This window comes from Cydia pomonella, chromosome 1 (genome assembly GCF_033807575.1).
Source record: "Cydia pomonella isolate Wapato2018A chromosome 1, ilCydPomo1, whole genome shotgun sequence".
Classification (NCBI taxonomy): Eukaryota; Metazoa; Arthropoda; class Insecta; order Lepidoptera; family Tortricidae; genus Cydia; species Cydia pomonella.
In genome coordinates this window covers 36,854,828-36,876,214 of record NC_084703.1, presented here as the reverse complement: position 1 = coordinate 36,876,214, position 21,387 = coordinate 36,854,828, and the positions used below count along the sequence as shown (strand labels likewise).

General features: G+C 37.7%; 1 protein-coding gene across 13 annotated transcripts in view; it reads left to right on the top strand.

The window, feature by feature from the left end:
• Positions 1-18,028, top strand: part of LOC133521661 (serine/threonine-protein kinase mig-15) — a 29,165-nt gene extending 11,137 nt beyond the window's left edge. For 2 of the 13 annotated variants that reach the window (XM_061856767.1, XM_061856765.1), the window contains 11 exons: positions 28-124; positions 1,853-1,982; positions 4,148-4,268; positions 4,908-5,852; positions 6,783-6,908; positions 13,846-14,245; positions 14,387-14,607; positions 14,703-14,893; positions 16,318-16,444; positions 16,667-16,801; positions 16,889-18,028. In XM_061856767.1, coding sequence (XP_061712751.1) covers positions 28-124; positions 1,853-1,982; positions 4,148-4,268; positions 4,908-5,852; positions 6,783-6,908; positions 13,846-14,245; positions 14,387-14,607; positions 14,703-14,893; positions 16,318-16,444; positions 16,667-16,801; positions 16,889-17,137 — 2,742 coding nt within the window. In that variant the 3' untranslated portion in view covers positions 17,138-18,028. Of the gene's footprint in view, positions 1-27; positions 125-1,852; positions 1,983-4,129; positions 4,269-4,907; positions 5,853-6,782; positions 6,909-13,845; positions 14,246-14,386; positions 14,608-14,702; positions 14,894-16,317; positions 16,445-16,666; positions 16,802-16,888 lie in introns of all 13 variants that reach the window. The other 11 variants (XM_061856766.1, XM_061856751.1, XM_061856769.1 and 8 more) reach the window with 10 other exon arrangements.
• Positions 18,029-21,387: the final 3,359 nt, after the last annotated feature.

Sequence of the window (21,387 nt, the reverse complement as noted above, 5' to 3'; positions counted from 1 at the left end):
ACTAACATTGTAAATGTATATTTGAAGGACTTGGATAAACTTGCTGCTCAGCTGAACGAGCTGGGCGTGGTGTCGGGCAGCGAGCCGCCGAACCGGCCGCCGCGAGCACCCACTAACGGACAGGGTTTGTCTTTTTATTATTATAGTTTCATTGTAGTTTTTATGCTTGTAAGCAGTCAAGTAAGGCGATCTTCGCATTAGATGCTGATCCGCACGCCAGCGCGGCAGCCGCAGCGGGACATTGCTATATATGGGCATAGCGCTGTCTCGCTCACACACCGGTTATAGTACCATAAATGTTAAAGTTAAAACTAAACGTGAAATGTTAACTAAAGTAAGCACAGTCTTTGATTAGGCGGGTCGACACAGGCGGCGCGCGTTTTTTCATAGAGTCTGTGCGGAAGAGTCGTAGGAATTGAGGACGTGCAAGTGCTATTTTATGGTTTTTGTTATGCTGACAACACTAAATTATAGTAAGACACTAAAGATCATGATACTTGAATCCCGTTATCTCGGCTTTTTGCCACGGCTCACTAAAGGGAGCCTGGTGTCGTCGGATCGGTAGCCTAATCCTATTAATTAGCTCAGGCACTAGTTTTCACTGAAGTGACTGCCATTTCACCTTGTATCTAGAGGTTAAAGCCGACTTTTGTTAATACGTTCCAGGTACTATAGTGACAGGTCGATTTACAAAACTATTAAAACTAGATATGAATCTGTCCAATCCAACTGCAATTTTGGTACAAAACCAAATAAGAGTCAAATTTATATTCTAATCTGCCCAGTCCAATAGTTATTGGGAAGTCGAACCATCAACTTAGTATCTATGAGTGCAAGAGTGTCTTGAGATTCTCCCGGACCTCCCCGGTTCCCTCACGATATTCTATTTTGTCAAAAAGCTCGTGCTAAATACCTATGAATTAATATTTCGTAACTGACAGCAACACCATTTCGGTGTACCTTGTCATTACAATAATATTTACAAATAATTTGCATTACTTGGCTCAATGTGTATTTTGAACATCAGACTTGAATCCAAATATATCTAGTATAGGAACTTAAAAATAAATGAATATTTTAATTGTAAAACTTTAATTAATTATAATCGAAGTCTTGAATCTAAATATTCAATGTTACTGATGATTGAGCTAGCTTCATTACAACCAGAGAGACACGTAGAACTGTCTTCATCTGAATTGGATGTGCTTCTGATACGTGGATTACAAATTCGTGCATATCATCTACTAAATGGTAACTTCGAGATTCTGTACTTTTACTCGATCCTGAAAATAAATTATATGTGCATATTATGCATAAAATGGCAAAGTATCAAAATTGTTTGACAGTTACTTTGAGATAATGAATGACGAGAATGAGATAGTAAATAAGTACATTTTATATTAACTACTTACTGATTTCGTGTCGGAGATTAATTGTTAGAGGAACTATTGAATATTATATAATAATTTAATATTCAATTCAGTAGTAGACCCGTTATAGCGAAAATACGTTCTGTGTATTTTTAAAAATTTGATAGCGAAGCATTTATAATTAAAATGTAATTTCGAAATTATTTTATACATAAATTGTGCTGTTTTTGTAAATATAAATCAATGACATATTAACGACAGAAGTTTGTTTACTTTTTATTAGACATGTGTCTAAGGTTTGATTGCCATGTAATATTGATAATGTTAGTTCCCATTTCTCCCTTTCCGCACCGACCCTACAGACAAATAACTTCAAAAAAATTGCTAAACACTAATCCTTTTTTTGTTATTCCGACAAATTGGCAAAAATATTCGGCGGTTTTTATTATTCAAATGTTTATTTCATAATATTTGATTGACAGGTCCACCAGTCGAAAGGAATGTCCCAGAACCAACGTTCGATGACTCGGACAGCGATTCTGACCCTGAAGAAAGTGGTGGTCGAGTACGCAACGACGGCACTCTTCTTGCCAGTGATCCTCCGAAACCGCTGTGAGTATGCGTTTCATGTCTTTTAGAAAAACGCCCTGCACCCCATCATTCGCACGTATACAGCGGCCTTAGCACAAGCCCGCAAAACAGTATTTCTTGCGCGAAATAAAGAACTTTCCAAGTAGTGTAAAGTTGTTCTTACTGTATTCTTCAGATATGTTCGGATTATCTATGTTCCGAGATATTACTGGCGCGGTGCACGCCTGCAACGTAAATGCAGAATTACATCCACGTGCAAATGATTCACGTGAATGTATGATATACCTGAGGAGTGTCTTTTCAAAGGGCTTATTTAGATTTTTCTTAATTATGATTATATTTTAAGGGATTATATTGAAAATGCATTATATTTTAAGGGCATTTCTACTTAAAGTTATACTCCCAATTTGCAAAGATCGAATCAAAACTAGTTATTTCTTCCTAATACACAATATTACCTGTGTTTACCCCCAAAATAGCTTTTAGATTTGACAATGATCACTGTATTGAAACTATCAGGCGATTCATCTACTCGATTGCCTCCTATATCATAGAAAAAAAACTACTAACTACTGAAGCTTCTTATAATTAAATGAGTGATTATAAAAATTAATTGAGAATAATTTGTTCTATTTGAAGTCCAAAACAATACGACTTAATTCTCTATTAGGTTCGCATTAAAAGAGCTTCATTCTAAAAAAGATATGGTAATTAAATCATTATTTATGTGGATAAAGTAGAGTTGTGAATTTAAGCTTCGAGGCGTAAACTACAAGACTCGAGTCGCGACTGCTGAGTCTAGAAGCCTTGAACCTTAAAGCCTCGACCGTATAAGCCTCAAATTAATAAGTTCGTGTTGCTACTTACGATCACAGAAACCTCGAGTCTTTAGGCCTCAAGCTTTGAAGCCTCCTAAGCTTTGAAGGTTTAAGTCTATAAGGTTTGGAGTATTTAAGTCTTAAAAGCTTCTAACAAATTATTCTATTTATTTTTTTATTTTATTAATTCAAAAAATTTACACAGCATTACAGCGAACTAATACACTGTGAAATTTATAATAGACAGTATTTATACAACCTTGGTACATGATACAGTCTAGAAAGGAAAAACAGAACAAATGTAATAAAGAAGACTAATACAAGACACAAGATTCTCGCCTATCCATCGTCTCACAGAACTTTATACATTCTTTACACAGATCCATCCAACTACTTGCAAATACATCAAATTAGATCAATCTATGCCATACTTGATAGGGTGCCCGTGAGCAACCCGAGAGATTTTAACAGCGTAATCCTGAGGTGTGAAATGTGAGGGGAAAAAAGAAAAAATAAATTCGGACTTTATCGCATTTTTGTTTGTAAAATATCAATTAGTGGATAAACAATACCTCTAAACGTAAACTTAAAGATTTTTTTTCGACTGCAGATCAATTTAATGAGTGACATCAGTCTTTTTGCGATCTGTTAATCACTACACCCAGACATGACTACAAAGTGGCAACGTACCAGGTTCATAATATTCTTAAAAAAAACACACACAATAATACTTTCTGCCTAGAACGCTCATTGTTTGAGCTCTTGACGCTCGACTCAGGCCTCCAAGGTTCGAGGGGCTTGAGCTTTCAATATGCCCGAGTTTTTGAAGCTTGAGCTCTCTATGAAGCCCGAGTCCTAAAAACTTACTTTTAAGAGCTCATTCGTTCGTCATCTAAGTCGTTAAGGTTCTGAACCGTTTTTGAGCTCAAACATTCAACGCTTAAGTCTTCAAAGCTTGAACCTTCAAGGTTTGCGAGTCTTTAAGGTTTCAAAGTCTTCAAGGCTAGTCTTTTAACAACACTAGGATAAAGATATGTATTATGTAATGTATGAATCATGGTGTGTCCATTTAATAACGTAAATAAATTGTAAATTCTAAATTTTCAATTTATGTTTTTCTTGATGTCCCAAAAAATGTATATAGTGTAAATAAGCCATTTTGAAAAGACTCCTCACCTAGAATAAGTTTCCCTCAAATAATGGCGTCTAATATATTATGTATGTTATATTTTTGACATAAATGAATGCATATTGTTTCGATGACGTATATATTATTTGCGTTTTCTGTTACGTTTCGCCCTTTGATTTGTCCATACCTCCCGCCCCGTTCTGTTTGGTTCCGCTTGGCAGTCCCGAGTTTTGCTACAGAGGGGGTCTGAGCGCGGTGTCGGAGGAGAGCGGCGGCGCGGCGGGCGGCGCGCCCACGCGGCCGCTGCCGCCCACGCCCGACGACGACGCGCACAGCGACCGCACGCTCGTCATGAAACGGGTCAGTATCCAACACACCACACAACACACACCGCTTGCGTATACAAGGACCATACTTGAAGTTTTGCCTATCTATTCGATGTTTTTGAAACTAAAGAAGCCAATGAGTATTACACTAGCGGATGCGAGTTACGTGTCTATTAACACACTTTATTCCCTTTTATTATGCCGAACCTAAAGTACGTAAATTAGAAAGTATAACAAAACTTCTTTACTCTTTGGTGTTCAAGGTGAGAGATTGGTTCAATGTTAAAGTGCAAAAACTATTTAATATAAGTGCAAAACTTTCAGTGTGACCTATGTCCTTCCTTAGCAAGGTTAGCTGAACTAATAGCTCAGATGAGTACTACGCTAAAAAAAACTTTCTCAAATAAAATAAAAATCGTTGCAAAACATAGATGATAGAAAATCTCGCGTCATTTAGGCCAGTTGAGCTAGCACTGTAGAGGGTATTTATGATCTTTTAAATTATTATTTTTTCTGGGTACCATTTTACTAAAGCATTTATTTTAACTTATATCATTATTTTCACGCCAAAGTAAGATAAGTGAGCAGAATTCTTGTTTCCTAGGGTTAGTTGCCTGGTTTTGATACCTTTATTTATTTGTATTTTTTGTGTGGCGGTTTTGACAAACTACAGAAAGAGAATACCGAAAACAATTCCGTCCCTACCGAAGTGGATGAAGCCGTTCTGCTGAAAGACTGGGACTTTGCGAGATTTTTTCCATCCAAAAACGCTGATGTGTCAAACGAGAAACAGAGTCAGATAAAAGAAGGAGACCAAAAGCGCTTGCAACTTCAACGTCAGTCCAGGATCGAAATGGAAGACGCGTGGGCCAAGTATAAAGCTATCGCAACGCCGCCGTCGCGACACAAGCAGCTGTTCCAAAAACCGGCCGAGAAAACTACTCACGATAAGCTGTCTGACATCCTGAAGTACAAAAAGGAACACGATACAGAGTTGAGTTCTCCAAATAGATTTTTTAGAGGATTCAGAAGAGAGAACTCTGATCTTTTTCCATTACCTAGTACTCGGCATTCTGCCATATACTTTCCGAAACACGAAAATCAAGTGGGACCCAGCAAACAACTTAGATCGAGCGGTATTTTCAACAACTCGAGAAAGCAACAAATAATGAAACCGCAGAGTTCGGGTGAACCCATTCTGACAGATTTCATAAAAATGAACGATAGCTTAAAAATGCCAGCACAGGGCGATGTGAAGAAAAACGACAAAGGAAACCCATCTACCAACAATCCGATAGACGCCCTTAAAAGTGTAGCGGCATTGATTAGGCAAGATAGCGAAAACAATGGACCAAGCCGCCAAAGCAGCGTCAACAGTGACTCTCCGTCTACTAGTATTTGTTTTACATCGAGCGCTTCGTTCGAGAAAGCAGGCACTCCGGACTTGACGGCCGGTACGCTGGAGAACTCGCAACAGCAGGCAGACTCCACTAATGCCGTTAGGCCTCGCAGAGAAAAGACTGAATCCGATATAGTGTTTCGAAGGAATTCTCACTATAGCCGTCACACTGACCTTATCCCCGGTTGTGGGCAGGAAGCGGTACTCGCTCAGGATAAGGTAATTGCTCCCAGCTCAGGATAGTTTGTTTCATTTATACTTACATCATGGTATGAGGGTTTGATTTTCTAACACTTAACTACAACTAACATGAATTGACGGTTGTATACATGCTTTTATTGAAATGACTTACTCTTGTAGCTAATATTATCTCAAAAATAAAGAACGTGGAACTGGTGTCATATTTCGAAGAGTAGTATTTTTAGTGTATTTAATTATTCTATAAAAACATTGGCTTTGTGGATATTTCATTGCATCTGTTTGGTGATGTGCATAGATGTTTTCTGGTTTGGATGGGTACTCTTCTTTTCGTGTCGGGGAAAACACTATACTCGTAAATATAGTCATCTGAATCCTTGCTCATACGTCTTACGTTTTGGCGTGATACTGGTTTATAAAATAAAAAAAATATTTCATGAATGTAAATTTATCAGTTCTCTGTACAATATATTTTTAAAAACTAGTAGAAACAATTTTAATGGGGTCTTGGATTAACAGCTTCTATTTATTTACGGTCGGATTAACTGCAAGTCTAGATTCTCACGTACTAACTAACCGCTACGAAAACTATACACTGCGCGAATACCGTCTTCCTGCCAATATATGCGAAATTGAAACCCATGTCATGAACACATTTGGAACCTAACAGTTTGAGAATGAACTTCTAACGAATATATATGAGAAGCCGAAAAGAATACGATTCGTGAATTATTGTGAATGTCTTCTACTATTGCATGTTTTGGCTGCCGTGTTTGTGTTTGTCACGTTGAGTTGCCGCCGGACTTACAATAATGCTGGAATATGTAACTGTTGAGGTTTGCAATGTAGTGAATTTAGTGTGGTTTCGCGATGTCGCTGCAGAGCAGCCGCTCGGCGGCGCACCACGCCACGCGCCCGCGACCGTAGAGTGTAGCGTGTGTTGTGCCGCAGGGCCGCGGAGGCGCGCCGGGCGCGGAGGGCAGCGGCTCGCGCACCAGCTCTGTGCTGCCCGACCTGCTCAGCCAGGCCGGCCAGCCCACCACGCCGCCGCGCCATGACAAGTCCACCAGCGAAGAGGTGAGCTTTTCTACGACTCACTTCCATTCGTGCAGATTGGCCACCAATAGCTTCTTTATAAAACAATTTGTCCCTTGCGTCATATGTATTCATTCAGTTTTGGGCTACATAAAAATTCGCTCTGCAGATAGTGAAGATTTTGCCGCACTGAAGCTGAAAATCAGTTCCTATGACATAGCCATAGAAAGCTAAACGAGTTATATTAATAACACTAAGCACACCTCTTTATTGTCTCTAATAATTGAAACATACACAAATTTCGAAAACAACGACTAATTTAAATGGCATTTTACTGAAATTCATATATAAACTAAATATAAAATTTAAGTCTTATTCTCACACTTTGTGAATCTCGAAAAACGCCTCCACAACAGGCATCATCCGTCTCCGCCTTATCGTCATCAAAATTAGTTCCACGGATGTCTTCCGATAATTTTGGAAAAATTGGCAATTACTCGGCTGATAAAAAGTGGTATTGGTTAACCTTGGTTAAAAATTAATTTTCGTGGCGCCCATTATTCTAGCACTGTTTTAAATCACAAGATTTAAAGATTTAGATTTTTTGCACATTTTAGGGTCGCTGGTATATAGATAATTAAAACTGATTCACCTATCTTATCAAATAATTGTTTAACATTTTTCAAGAGCGGGGGCAGATCAGCCTCTTTTAAACCAAGCAATCCAGAAAGCAGCCGTGAAATAGAGTAAAGCATCAGTGCCAACTGTCTCATGAATATCCAAAAAAAAATGTTTGGTAGACTTTTTTTCAGACACAATACTTTATACGGCATGTAACTATTTTTTTCTCAAACTTGCTATGAAATGATGACACGATTTACGTCAAATTAGGTCCTAGGGTATTTTCGTAACGATATTTTATCAAATTAACAGCATAAAAAGTGTAAAAAACCAATTTATACAGTTCATTATAAGTTGTTCTTCAATTGTGTGTTAATATTTCATCATATTAGTCAATAATTTAGAATATTTTGTGTAAAAACCTAAACTGTTACTTTACGCTAGGGCTTCACAAAATGTTCATATGACTGTATCGATAACTTGTCGGTATATTAGTAGGAATGGAATTAGTTGTTCACAAGACATCATTAAGATATTACCTTTATAACCGACTTAAAGGTATTATAACGAATGTAATTATAATACCTTTTTTGAAGGTAACACAGTACTTACATTTTAACCACTTTTCCACGGCTTTGCCGCCAACACAAGGAAACACAAGACAGCGTATACTTGTACACAGCGTATACACACCCAACCCAACTTTTCAGTAGGAAAAGACTCGAAATTCAATTTTTTCTTTGGTAAGTCAACTCTTTGCGAACACATTTTCAAACAACTTCAACTTTTTCATTTTCATATTTTTCAAACACATTTCAAAAAGTAGTCGATAAAGCAGTTTAACATCGATAGATTATTAATATGTTGTAACATGACATCACTATTTTTGTTCGCACATAGACAATTTACGCACACACTTGCATTTCATGTTTGGTCACACTTTCGAAGTTTGACAGTCTTTCTATACTATCCTATTTCTATGGGAAATACTACATATCAGGTGCGATGAGTGAAGATGATATGTAAAGGAATTTCATACTGCATTACACACCTAGGACTGTAAAGCAACCTTCTTTTGTTTTTTAACTTCAAATTGTGATACAACGTCTTGGCATTCAACCATCAACAAATATAGGTACGGTACGGTGATCTGTTGTGCTTAGCAACGGCGGTGGTCCATCGCGCAGGCGCGCGGACTTACGCGTGTAAGGCACCGCTGGTAGAGTGGCGAGCCGAGTAGTTAACCACAAAACAAATTGACTACAATTTTTTGTTTTAATTGCAAGTTTGAGAAAAGCACTATACAAATCTCGGCGAGAAACGGGGTTGCCGGCCGCATATCTTTATCCGCGTTTGTATGTATTTACTTGGTCTGCAACCCTACGTTTCCCGGCCTCTATAGTAATGTACTATTTCCGTAGATGGACTTCTTAAGACGACATGTTGCACAAAATAATTTATGAGAGTGAAATGGCGGGAGTAATTAGATTAAATATAATTGACAAATAATTCATCCTCATAATGACACCTTAAAATAAAAATAAAACTAAAGGGTAAAGAGATTTTGTAAATAAGCCAATGTAATATTTTTTTGATTCACTCTCGTAAATTCAGTCCTGTAATATAGTATGTCTGCAATACGAGGGCTGCCTTTTAAGTTCTGTCGTTTGCAAACCTCCCGCGATATTATAAAATAAAAAAGTGGCTGTGACATAATCGGACAGACAGACGGACATGACGAATCTATAAGGGTTCCGTTTTTTGCCATTTGGCTACGGAACCCTAACTAGTATCATCGTAAAATATTTGAATTTAAAACTTGAAAACAAAAGAATGACTCGAGATCGGCCGAATCGTTTCAGTACAGCGTCGGTTCAAAGTTGACAAGTCATTTGTGAAAATGGAAATTTCGAAGGAAAATTTACGTACGTACTTAAAAAAAAATTACAACTTCAAAAGAGGTTTAATGCGTCTTCAGTGCTAGACTGACTACTGTTTTTAATAATAAAGCACCATGCCTCCGCACTGTGGAACGTTGGTATTTAGAATTTCAACGTGGTTGCTCTAGTTTTAGTGATAGGCATCATGGAGGTCGACCAAAAACAGCCGTGACTCAGGAGAACATTGATGCTGTACTGCAACTGATCGTCGAAGATCGCCATGCGACACACCGTGAGATAGAAGCTACATTGGGCATATCAGGGACCAGTGTTCAAAATAATTTGCATGACCACTTAGGCGTAAAAATATTTATCTCACGCTGGATACTTTATTTACTCGGTGAAGATCAAAAAACGGCTCGCGTTAGATGGTGTCGCAAAACTTTACGAAAATTCAACCAAAGGAAACTCTAAACACGTTTACGACATTATCAGTGGTGACGAGTCTTGGATATATGCCTACGATCTGGATTCTAAACAGCAGTTAACTGTTTGGGTGTTCCAAGATGAGCCAAAACCGACCAAAGTAATACGCTCACGGAGCACTTCGAAAAAAAATGGTCGCCACGTTTGTTGCGAAAAGTGGCCACGTTGCCACCACCGTGCTAGAGGATCGTAAAACGGTAAATGCTGACTGGTATACCAATGTTTGTTTACCAGAAGTTATCAGCGAGTTCCGAAAAAACAACCCCTAGAGCATCGTATAGTACTGCACCACGATAATGCGAGCTCGCACACCGCTAGACAGACAATTGAGTTTTTAAAAGACAAAACGTCGAAAATCTGGAACACCCGTCGTTCAGTCCAGACTTGAGCCCCAATGACTTCTACACTTTTCCAAAAATTAAGCAACGACTTCGTGGTAAACGGTACCGAACGCCTGAAAAGCGGTTGAGGCATATACGCTCACGGAGCACTTCGAAAAAAAATGGTCGCCGCGTTTGTTGCGAAAAGTGGCCACGTTGCCACCACCGTGCTAGAGGATCGTAAAACGGTCAATGCTGACTGGTATACCAATGTTTGTTTACCAGAAGTTATCAGCGAGTTCCGAAAAAACAACCCCTAGAGCATCGTATAGTACTGCACCACGATAATGCGAGCTCGCACTCCGCTAGGCAGACAATTGAGTTTTTAAAAGACAATACGTCGAAAATCTGGAACACCCGTCGTTCAGTCCAGACTTGAGTCCCAATGACTTCTACACTTTTCCAAAAATCAAGCAACGACTTCGTGGTCAACGGTACCGAACGCCTGAAAAGCGGTTGAGGCATACAAAACGGCCATTTTGGAGACCCCGACTTCGGACTTTTGTTTTTCGAAAACTGGTTCGATCGAGTGAAAAAGTGTATTACGTATCACGGTGATTACTTTGAAAAACAATAAATACCAATTAACACTTATATTGTCTTAAGTTTTACCAAACTACAGAACTTAAAAGGCAGCCCTCGTATACAAACGAATAAATAAATCCACTTTGACTTTGGAAAATCTGCCCAGGAGTGGTAGAAAACAGGGACCATAACCACTCAAGCGTTGCAAAAGAAACTGAAATGTCACTTTTTTGGCTTCTGTAAAACACTGTGTATAGGTACTGTTTTGGCAAGTAATTCGTCAAAGACGAAACTCGAGTTCTTTTCGACTTATTAGAGTCCCGGGACGTTTGTAGAGACTTGTTGTATTTTTTGTAGAGTCCTTTTCGGAGAATTTGCAATTTTTTTACAAATAACTTAGAAATGCGTTGTCTTTATGTAAAATTCATGGATGTACATAACATAAATCATACAATAACGCCTATTAAAAATACTCAATAAAGGACTCACTGACTCAGAAGTTTTTTAAGCTCTGAGTCTCGTAAAAACGAGTCGAGTTCTTCAATTTACACTCAAAAGACTTGAGTTCCTACCAACACTATATAAGACACTCTGCAGTCCGCCCTTTCGAAAGGTACTGGACTATGAAGCGGCAGCTCCTAAAAAACATCACTGCTGCAACATTAGTAATTCACTTCAAAAAATAGTAGAAGCCTGGTGTCAGGAAATATAACAAATATTCTCTCCAATACTTGATCAAAAAGACGGTACATTTCTTTACGGTACGGTCCAAACCTAAGTTCAAAATGATGTCCTTGGAAACATTAGGAACTGTTTTATCAGCTAAGTGTGATATTTCATTAATAATATCATTGTTCATATTAATATTGTGCTTTGTGTATCACATCAGCAGTTAATGTAGTTCAAAGTTTGAATCATGTCATATTTGCGCTAACGGCGAAACACCTATCACGGTGGGGCTTTATTTATACTCCATTTTTGACACGCTTATACAACATTTTTAAATGTTTATTTATTCGTAGTTATTTATTCATACTTATACATAAAATACCAATAGTGTCAATGACTAAAGATCATTTAGAATTGTGTATAAATGTCAGTCTACTGTAACTAAAAATGATGAAACCTAAGTACGTATGACTTGTATAACTGAATGAATCGTTATCTATTCCCAGTAGGCTTTGCACAGGAGCGCCGCGACAGAATCTCCCCGCCCTCTCTAATTAATACAGCTAGAAAAGGACGGGTATAGTTGAAGGTGCAGAAAGCAAAAAAGGTCAAATACTGCATGGTCTGAAAAAAACATTCCTTTGGCAGAATTAATCTTTGTGTTCCTAAGGTAAATTTAAGAAGTCGGTGACCTCTGAGGTTAATAACTGTTCAAGTTTAGGTTCTAAGTCAAATTTCGTATAATTTTCAACTAAATCAAAGATGTAGACGTCGATTTCACCTAAATAGGTTCAGCAGTTATTGATTCGCCATACAAATTCCACCTCCCTTTTCACGCCCTTACGGGATGATTTTTTGAAAGGGCGAAAAGTAGACGTCAGCTGCCGCTCCGTTGGTGGGATGAGGAATGGCAGCCATAGAAACACGTAAAAATGTCATCGCCTCCCGTTTGAGACGAATAGAGATCGAGCGGGGAGGGCTTTGCCCAGCAGTGGGACACCATATAGGCTAGTAATACCAATCCTGCCAAAGGAAATCTTTTGTTCACGCAACGCCGTATTTAACGCGCTGCACCTTCTACTAGTAATGTACTTCGCGCGGGAGATACTGCCGCGGCGCTCCTGTCCTAAGCCTTCTGACGTGACCTATTTTTTATATTTTGTAGAGCAATACAAGAGTCCTAAGGTTTTATTGTTATTTCGTTTAACATTACAAAGCTACTTGATAATATTGAATACTCAGTCACATATTAAGCTTATTTGTGATCGAAAAATATTTGTGGGTGAAAGCTTTTGGTTTATCATATTAATGTTATAATGGTTGTCGATCATGCAAACATCCCGGAGACATCACCTACGACCGCTCTGAAGGCAGCGCTAACACTGCGTAAGTATGAATCACATTGATGCAACAGGAACTGCTTCTATATTTCTCATAGACTGTTTTTGTTGAACGTTAGTGCTGCATCTTACTTCTTCCTTGTATACTTTATGCATCTAAACTGCTTCCCTTATATCGAACTGTCACGTCAAATGCAAACGATATATTTACTCTAGCTTTTAGGTAGCAAAAATGCCGTTTTGGCTGCTTAATAACAGTAACAAAAAAAAGAGTGGCAATTTAAAATGAATAGGTATGGTTGCAATTCCTTGCCGCGCTCCTGGCTGTGGGTAGACATGATCTGTATATACATATTATGTTACGTTTAGGCGGTTGCGCCTATACATTTTAACTTTGGGGCAAGCGGAAATTTAACAGACTTATATGAAAATTAGGTACATCGTACAAGCGACGTCAAAATATGTATTTATTTTACGCCTTATAACAAAGGAATTAGGTGTAAATATATAAACATACTTCACGTTGACCAGTCTTAAAAACAAATAAAAATTCATTCAAATATGTTTTTTAAATACTGTTTGTATTGTACTGTAGATTACAAATTATATTAATCGGAATGTTATTCATTCATTGCTTGCTGTCATCAAATTCAGTTTATACAGTCATGATCACAGTTTTCTCAAGATTTGTATCAGTCATCAAGCTAATACATAACATTATATATTTAGTGTTGAATCTTCTTTGACTAATAATTGGAAGATGGGATTAAATGACTAACCAATCACGTATTAATAACTAGCAGTTAAGTAAACACCAAAAAATAGACTAAAGCCTGTCCATAAAAAATAAGAAAAGTACAATTTGAGATCAGTCCGATTCTGTTTTGTACTATTATTATTTTATACAATCCACTAAAAATCTGATATTGATTTACTACATTAGTAGTACTGATAAGGCGTAAGGTTTTAGAAGCATTAAGCCATGATATTGGGAGAGGGGCGCGAGGGGAAAGTAATAGTTGAACCATTATGCCTAATTGACTTCCGCCTTGGTAACAATTTTGTTTTCTCTTTGCAGTATAGGCAAGCGATCGCAGGTGGCACTCCATCGGCACACCATCATCACCCGCTCCCGTCCTCGGTCCAGTCCACCCCGTCCAAGTCGTTCGTGACGGGCGCGGCGTCGCCCGCGCCTGCGCACCCGCATGCCTTACAACACTCCCCCTCCAACTCCTCCGTGGGCTCGCAGCAACAATTCCACCCCTTGCAACAGAAGCAGCGGTCGTTCCTAACTTTCGGCTTCGGCGCCGGCTCCACGGGCAGCGGCACCGGTGGCTCCGGCGGAAACGCGTCGCGCCGTGAGAGCCATGTCAATGTCAACGTTACTCCCACTGGGCATGACCTTTCTTCCGACACTCCTGAAATACGAAAGTACAAGAAAAGATTCAACTCCGAGATTCTATGTGCTGCATTATGGGGTGAGTATCCTTTATTAACATCCGCCTATTTATCTCCCTTCATATCCTCAGCATTATATAAAGATTGTTTATTATATTTTGCGACGGCTAGATGTTCGCTGTGTCATTCTGATTGTTTGATACTATTTTTGTTTGTTTCAGGTGTCAACTTACTCATCGGCACCGAAAATGGATTGATGTTGTTAGACCGTTCTGGTCAAGGAAAAGTTTATCAATTGATCTCTCGACGCCGCTTCCAGCAAATGGAAGTGTTGGAAGGGCAAAACATCCTTGTGACAGTATCTGGGAAAAAGAACCGTGTTCGCGTGTATTATTTGAGCTGGTTGAAATCTAAAATTTTGCGCACTGATGGTCTCAGCGATGTAAGTAGTAATTCCTGATAGATTCTTCCTGACATCTAAATTGTTCGTTTCGTTTTCCAACAGCAATCTTAATTTCTTTTTTGTCTATATTGCAGCAAGTAGAACGAAGAAATGGCTGGATAAATGTTGGCGAGCTGCAGGGCGCAGTACACTTCCGCATCGTTAAATACGAACGTATAAAGTTTCTCGTCATTGCTTTGAAGGATTCTATTGAAATATACGCCTGGGCTCCAAAACCGTATCACAAATTCATGGCTTTCAAGAATTTTGGAGACCTTCAACACAGGTACATAGCAATGGGTAGTACCCACCATTTGCTATTATAGCTATAGATAAATAGAGCTGCATCGAATGAGTGAATGATAATATCTATATGTGCATATCAAAATGGTTACAGACAGGTTGATTCATTAAGGAATATATACTTTTGCATTAAGACAATGTGGATGAGGGATCCTCTCTCGCACCCTTATGCGATCCTTATACAGCTATGAAGTCGTTACCAGGATGTTAAAACATCTTACGCAGATGAAAAGGCCTATTGCTATTACATGTGGAATTTTATAAAAAATCTAGTTAAATATACACAAAATGTGCAAAAAAAAAATTAGTTACTAAAAAAATATTTAGTAATGATAAAATGTTACAAAATACTAGATCGTAAAGTTTCAAATTTAAGTTCTTTTTAACTTCCAAAATACTTTATAACAAATTGGTACCATTCGATTCCTTCCATTTTATTGAAAATAAATTGTATAGGAGCTATACTCATACATGCAATATTTAAACAGGAAAGTTAAGTTTGCACGTCTATTGTGTTAGTTTCTTACATTTTATATATTTCACACTGTCATCACTCATCAGTGGTATTGTGGCAGTAGCAACCCGAAAAAAACTACATTTAGTAAAATTCCCGAAAAATCATTTGTTTTTCTCCGGAATTTTCATCCCTAATAGGGACGTCAGGTTGTGCCAACCCTAATGCTCGGAGCAATGCTGAGCCGAGAAAGGCCGATAGTTGCGTCGCCCCACTGGTATTGATTTGAAGCAAAGGGTTTAAAGACATTTGATCCTCAAAACAAACTAGATCGACTGATACCATAAGACTGATTTGAAATGCAATGTAAAAAATGCTTACTAAAAGTATGGGCACTAGAGTTGAAGTCGCTCACACAACTTAAAATCATGTACACCTACAGTCGTTACTAGTCGTGCCCACAGCGCAAAGGATAACTATAGGTATTAAGGTGGCACTTTTAAGTATGGTTTGCATTAGCTCGCTGTTTGTTACCTAAAGCGTTTAAAAGGTTAAATTAGTATTCTTTTATCGTACTGACAGCAAGTTCAATCGCCAACTGCAATATAGACTAAATCAAGGTTTTTTTTAGCTCAATATCATGCGCTTAAGTCATCACATTCACTCATTCCACATCGTGTGCAAAAAATATACCATAGCTGAGAGCACTATACATAATGGGGTTGGCCGGTTGAAGTACTTTACAGATGGCACCAGCATAGGTTTTACCTGCAATCTTACGAATACTAAGTTACTTCAGATTCCCGAAAGGCAAACTGTCCAGAAATAGGCGAGATCTTCACGTTTCTTGTGAAACCTAATGCCTAAGAATTTCATGATCTGGCGGATTTAACGATCGGCTGCCGACATGAGCCTAACCTTATTGTATTATTGACATGTTTCCTTTTTCCCAGGCCTCTACTGGTCGATCTCACTATTGAAGAAGGCACAAGACTGAAAGTAATTTATGGATCAGCTGACGGCTTCCATGCCGTTGATCTAGACACTGCCACTGTCTACGACATTTATATTCCAAAGCATGTGAGTTTTCGTACTATTGCATTACTGTACCCCTGACGCAGGCAGTTTAGCTTGTGAATCTGTCTGTGGCATCATACCTCTCAAACTGAAAGTTAATTTAATCAATAGTGTTAAAAACATAGCTGTCTCAACTGTCTCAACTGGTCTCTATTATTATCTTCGACAAGCTAGCAGTATCATATTGTTGTTGTGCAATATCAGTTTAAAATGTACTCTTTTCAGATACAGGGGGCTATAGTTCCACACTGCATTGTCCCTCTGCCGAACTCAAATGGAGTGCAACTTTTATTGTGCTACGATAATGAGGGAGTGTATGTCAATACGTACGGACGTGTCAGCAAAAATATTGTACTTCAGGTCAGTATACATGTTTGTGTTCAATGTTAAGTTTCTGCAAAGACTTTATTTCACGAAACTGCTAATATGATTTACAATTTGTTACAGTGGGGCGAAATGCCAACATCGGTTGCATACATTGGCACAGGGCAAATCATGGGATGGGGGAATAAAGCTATTGAAATACGTTCAGTTGAAAGTGGGCACTTAGATGGTGTCTTTATGCACAAGAAAGCTCAGCGGCTCAAATTTTTATGTGAGCGCAACGACAAAGTATTCTTTTCCTCCGCTAAAGGGGGCTCTTCTTGTCAAATATATTTTATGACACTGAACAAACCCGGAATGGCTAACTGGTAGTCAGATTAGTAAGACCGCAAAGTCTGTGATGATAGCAGGCGGCCCAGAACACATGCCAGTGGAGTAGTTTAGGCAACGTAAGTAATTAAAACGCGCATTGTTGGCCGTATGGATATCAGAGACTTGATCAAGTAAAAGATATTTCTCTATATCTAAGTGCTCAAAAGACAATCGTAAAATACTTCAACGATCCAGCATATGACGGCCCCTATCTTTTATTAATTGTGGCATTTTGTACTGAATATTGTAATTTCAATACAAGCTACTAAGAAATATTTAATATTAAGCAATAACCTATAGGATAAATGTTTTGATATTGACAATTATTCATAGTAAGCTAATATTGCTTAGATTTTTATTATGTTGCAATGTATAATTTCTAAAAGAAATATAATTCAAATCAAAGTATCAATTGATTATTATGCCATATTATATTGTTTGTAATGTTAAGTCAGTTGGGTGATAATACAAATATTAATTGGTTATATAATTTTAACAAAGAAAAATGCCATTCGACCGATGATGATAATAGTATTTTTGATTTAAAGTTATAAAAATTAGTTAAATGTGTAAATTATTCTAAACCTTATGGTTAAAACAAGAACTTGCAATTTAGTCATCTCATTTTGTATCATATTATTATCACATCAAGCTTTACAAGTTTATTAATGAAAATCCTAAAATTTTGATACTATTTATTATTTATTTGCTGTGTACTATATAATTTACATGTATAAAGGTAACTGTGCATATTGAAAATTATATATTTGATGACTTTATTTGAGTATACCTTAGCCCAATAAAATACCAAAAGAAAATTTGTTGTTTTAGATATAATTCCACAGTATTACTAAGCACAAACTGCATCACAATAAAATTTACATAAACCAATCGAATTTATATTATGTAATGCTACAAATCCCTCTACATTCAATATATTTTAACTTATTATGCATTCTAACAGGAAAACACACAGTTATATTATTATACTAGCGACCCGCCGGAGCTTCGCACGGGTTCTACAAACAAATTATATACGCCTAAACCTTCCTCAAGGACCATTATTGATTGGTGAAAACCGCACGAAATCCCTTCTGCAGTTTTAGACTTTATTGGGAAGATACATACACCATTTACATATATCTAAGGACGGACCTTACGGGCACTAAGAATGTTGCTAGTTCAGTGGTGTCACTCACGAATTCGAGCCAATCGTGCAGTGCAACTAGTTGCAACCAATAGTTAGTAAGTTTTATAAAGAACCTAGGACCTTTCCGGCTGTTCTGTTAACCACGTGAGCGATATTGCTTCTGCAGAGACCGATCAGTATCTAATAATTTGCGTCTATTATCCCCCGTCATGCGATTTTGCATATTTATCAAGTATTATCAAAGAGAAATAGAGGTGTATTGTCAAAGAAAACTGCGGCGTAAATTTACTGCCATCTTTTGACATAATTAAACATTTTGTTTGATCCTTATTCTTTCACTACCTAAAGATGCTGCTAAACCTTTGGCCTTCGATCTATAAGATGGCGCCTCTTTTTGATATTTAACAAATTGAACACATATCAGTGAAAGAATAAGGATCAAAGTCAAATGGAGACAATATCTATATAAACTGTGTTTATCTAGAAAAAAAAGCATCTTGATTGGAGTTCGTTTCCTATCATAAGGCTAAGTTAGTTAAATTACCTAGCAAAAACACACTTGGAGCGCATCATAGAAGTAAGGCCTCTCAAGTAAAAGTAGACTAGAACGATTGGAATCTGATGTAGCAGTTACTGTGATTACTTCACAGCTAGATTCAAATTATCCGAATAAACTATTCAAGATGCTTCATAATGCCGTATGTAAGGAATTTGATAAGACCTGCAATTTGATAAGAAGCAAATTAAAGTCGCTAGGTAACTTTCATTTAATGAGTGGGCAAGTTTTTAAAAGGTTGGCAACGCGCATGTAATATTTCCGGTGTTGCAGGAGTCCATAGGCTACGGTGACAGCTTACCATCAGGCGGGCCGTATGCTAGTTTGCCAACGACGTGTTATGTAAAAAAACTACCGCAATCCGGAAAAGTAGAGATCATTTATCACAAGAGGTCTTACACCACTGACGAACGGTTCCACCAGTACATGAACTATTCTAACCTAGGTATTTAAAAAAGTATGCAATGAGGCGAAAACAGCATACTTAAATGACAAAATTAAATCCTCAAAAAATAAGGCCAAGACAGTCAAGAAAATAATAAATACTGAGACTGGCCAACGAAATAAAAGCGAATCTGGAATTTCCTTGAAGATTGAAGATAAATTCGTAACTAACGCAATAGAGGTGGCCAATGAATTTAATAACTTCTATTCTAAAATTCCTAGAAAAACGACCTAGATGTCTGGTTCTCTCTTCCTCAGTAGCTGAATCCATTCTCCGTCAAAATGAACAAATAGATAATATCAGTAATTTTCATTTTTATCATTTTTCTCCTTTTGATATCTTGAAGTCTTTTAAAATGATTAAGATAAAGAAGACGGAGGACTTAAGGGGCGTGTCAGTCAAACTTCTGGATGTCGTAGCACCCACTCTATAGCTTGTGTTTTTAATAGTTTTATGTAGACAATGGTGTTTTTTCGAACTTAATGAAGTATAGTAAAGTAGTTCCCATTTTTAAATCAGGCCATTGAGATAAAACCTTCTGATAATCGTCCTGTTTCTGTGCTACCGGCGTTTAGTAAAATATTCAAAGAAATAATGCTAACGCAGTTGATTTGTCACTTTATTTTGAATAAAATTTTGCACGCACAGCAGTTTTGCTTCACGAAAAGCAGGTCCAATACTAATGCTGGTACCAGTTTAATTAAATGAATTTTGCAGGCAAGGGAGAAGTCTCAAAACATAATTTGCGTATTTAGAGACCTCTCTAAAGCATTTGATTTAGACCTAGGTACTCTAATTAGCAAATTAAATTGATATTGTATTAAAGGACTTGCATTCAACCTTATTAAATCATATCGAGCACAGGGAAATCAAAAGGTAGCAAGTAATTTCTTCCGAAATGGCAGTGGAGATGGAATATCTCAAAGATCTATTTTAGACCCATTTTTATTCCTCATTTGCTGCATAGTACAATCGGAATAGAACCAACCTCGCAATTTCTCGAACAGTCCTGAAATTTGGTATGTATGTAAATTAAAGGCCACTTTTCATGTCCATACCATTTTATCTTTGAGGATCTCGAGGACTCGCAGTCATCTTGGAAAATGTGTACCAATCTGGAGAAATTTGCATTTTACTTTAAATCTACGTTATCTAGGAAAATATGGTGTAAGACAACATTAAAGCTTATTAAATTCTACACAAAAAAGTTCAAGATATCTTTGCGGAAAAAATACACCTTGTTAAAGAAAATAACAACATAGAACCGGTTAATGGTGATTGTAAGATCAATCTTTGAAATTATTTTCTATCGAGCCGATTTCGTTTAGTCACGTATCGAGTACGGCAACGGTCTTTGAAATTTAATGAATATTAAGATCTTTTTTTCTTTACTAAAATAAATAGTTTTTCTTGAGAAACTGCATGACTTAAGTCCCGGATAGACGTGCGAGTAAGTTCGCGAACTTACAGCTCGACGACCTTTTTCGCTCGTGTGTGAGCCTAAGTACGCGTACTTTACAAGCGAAAAAAGTCGTCGAGCCATAAGTTCGCGAACTTACTCGCCCGTCTATCAGCCACTTAACTTTAACATCAATTTCAAGAACATTGGGTGTTGACAGGCCCTTATCCTTTTGACCGCCACCGTCGGCTATGGCCGACATCTGAAATACTTGCCAAGGACGCCAACGACGGCTACAGCCGACAGTTTCGCCAATGCAATAGGGACTAACGCGCGACTCCGTAAAGTTCAATTTCGTTTAAATAATCGTGATCGCCTGCGTCCGGGGCACGGCAAATTCCTTCGCTGTCTGGCGTTCAAGAGGTTAAAAAGTTAAAAACATTTTTGTGCCTACTATTACTTTACTCTTTGGCTTACTATAGCGATCCTGAGCAAGTGAGCAGGTTTTGCTTTTCAAAGTTATAATTACAATTTACATCCACACTTCCCGATATCGGGCCCAAATCAGTCCCGATTTCGAGCCTGATCTTTAACAAAATTTGAAATGTTAAAATACTTTATCTCTAATTGCCAAAAAAGTTAAATGTATTTTTACACATACGTTTTTTTTTGTATTTTTACGATGTTTTTGCAAATTAAG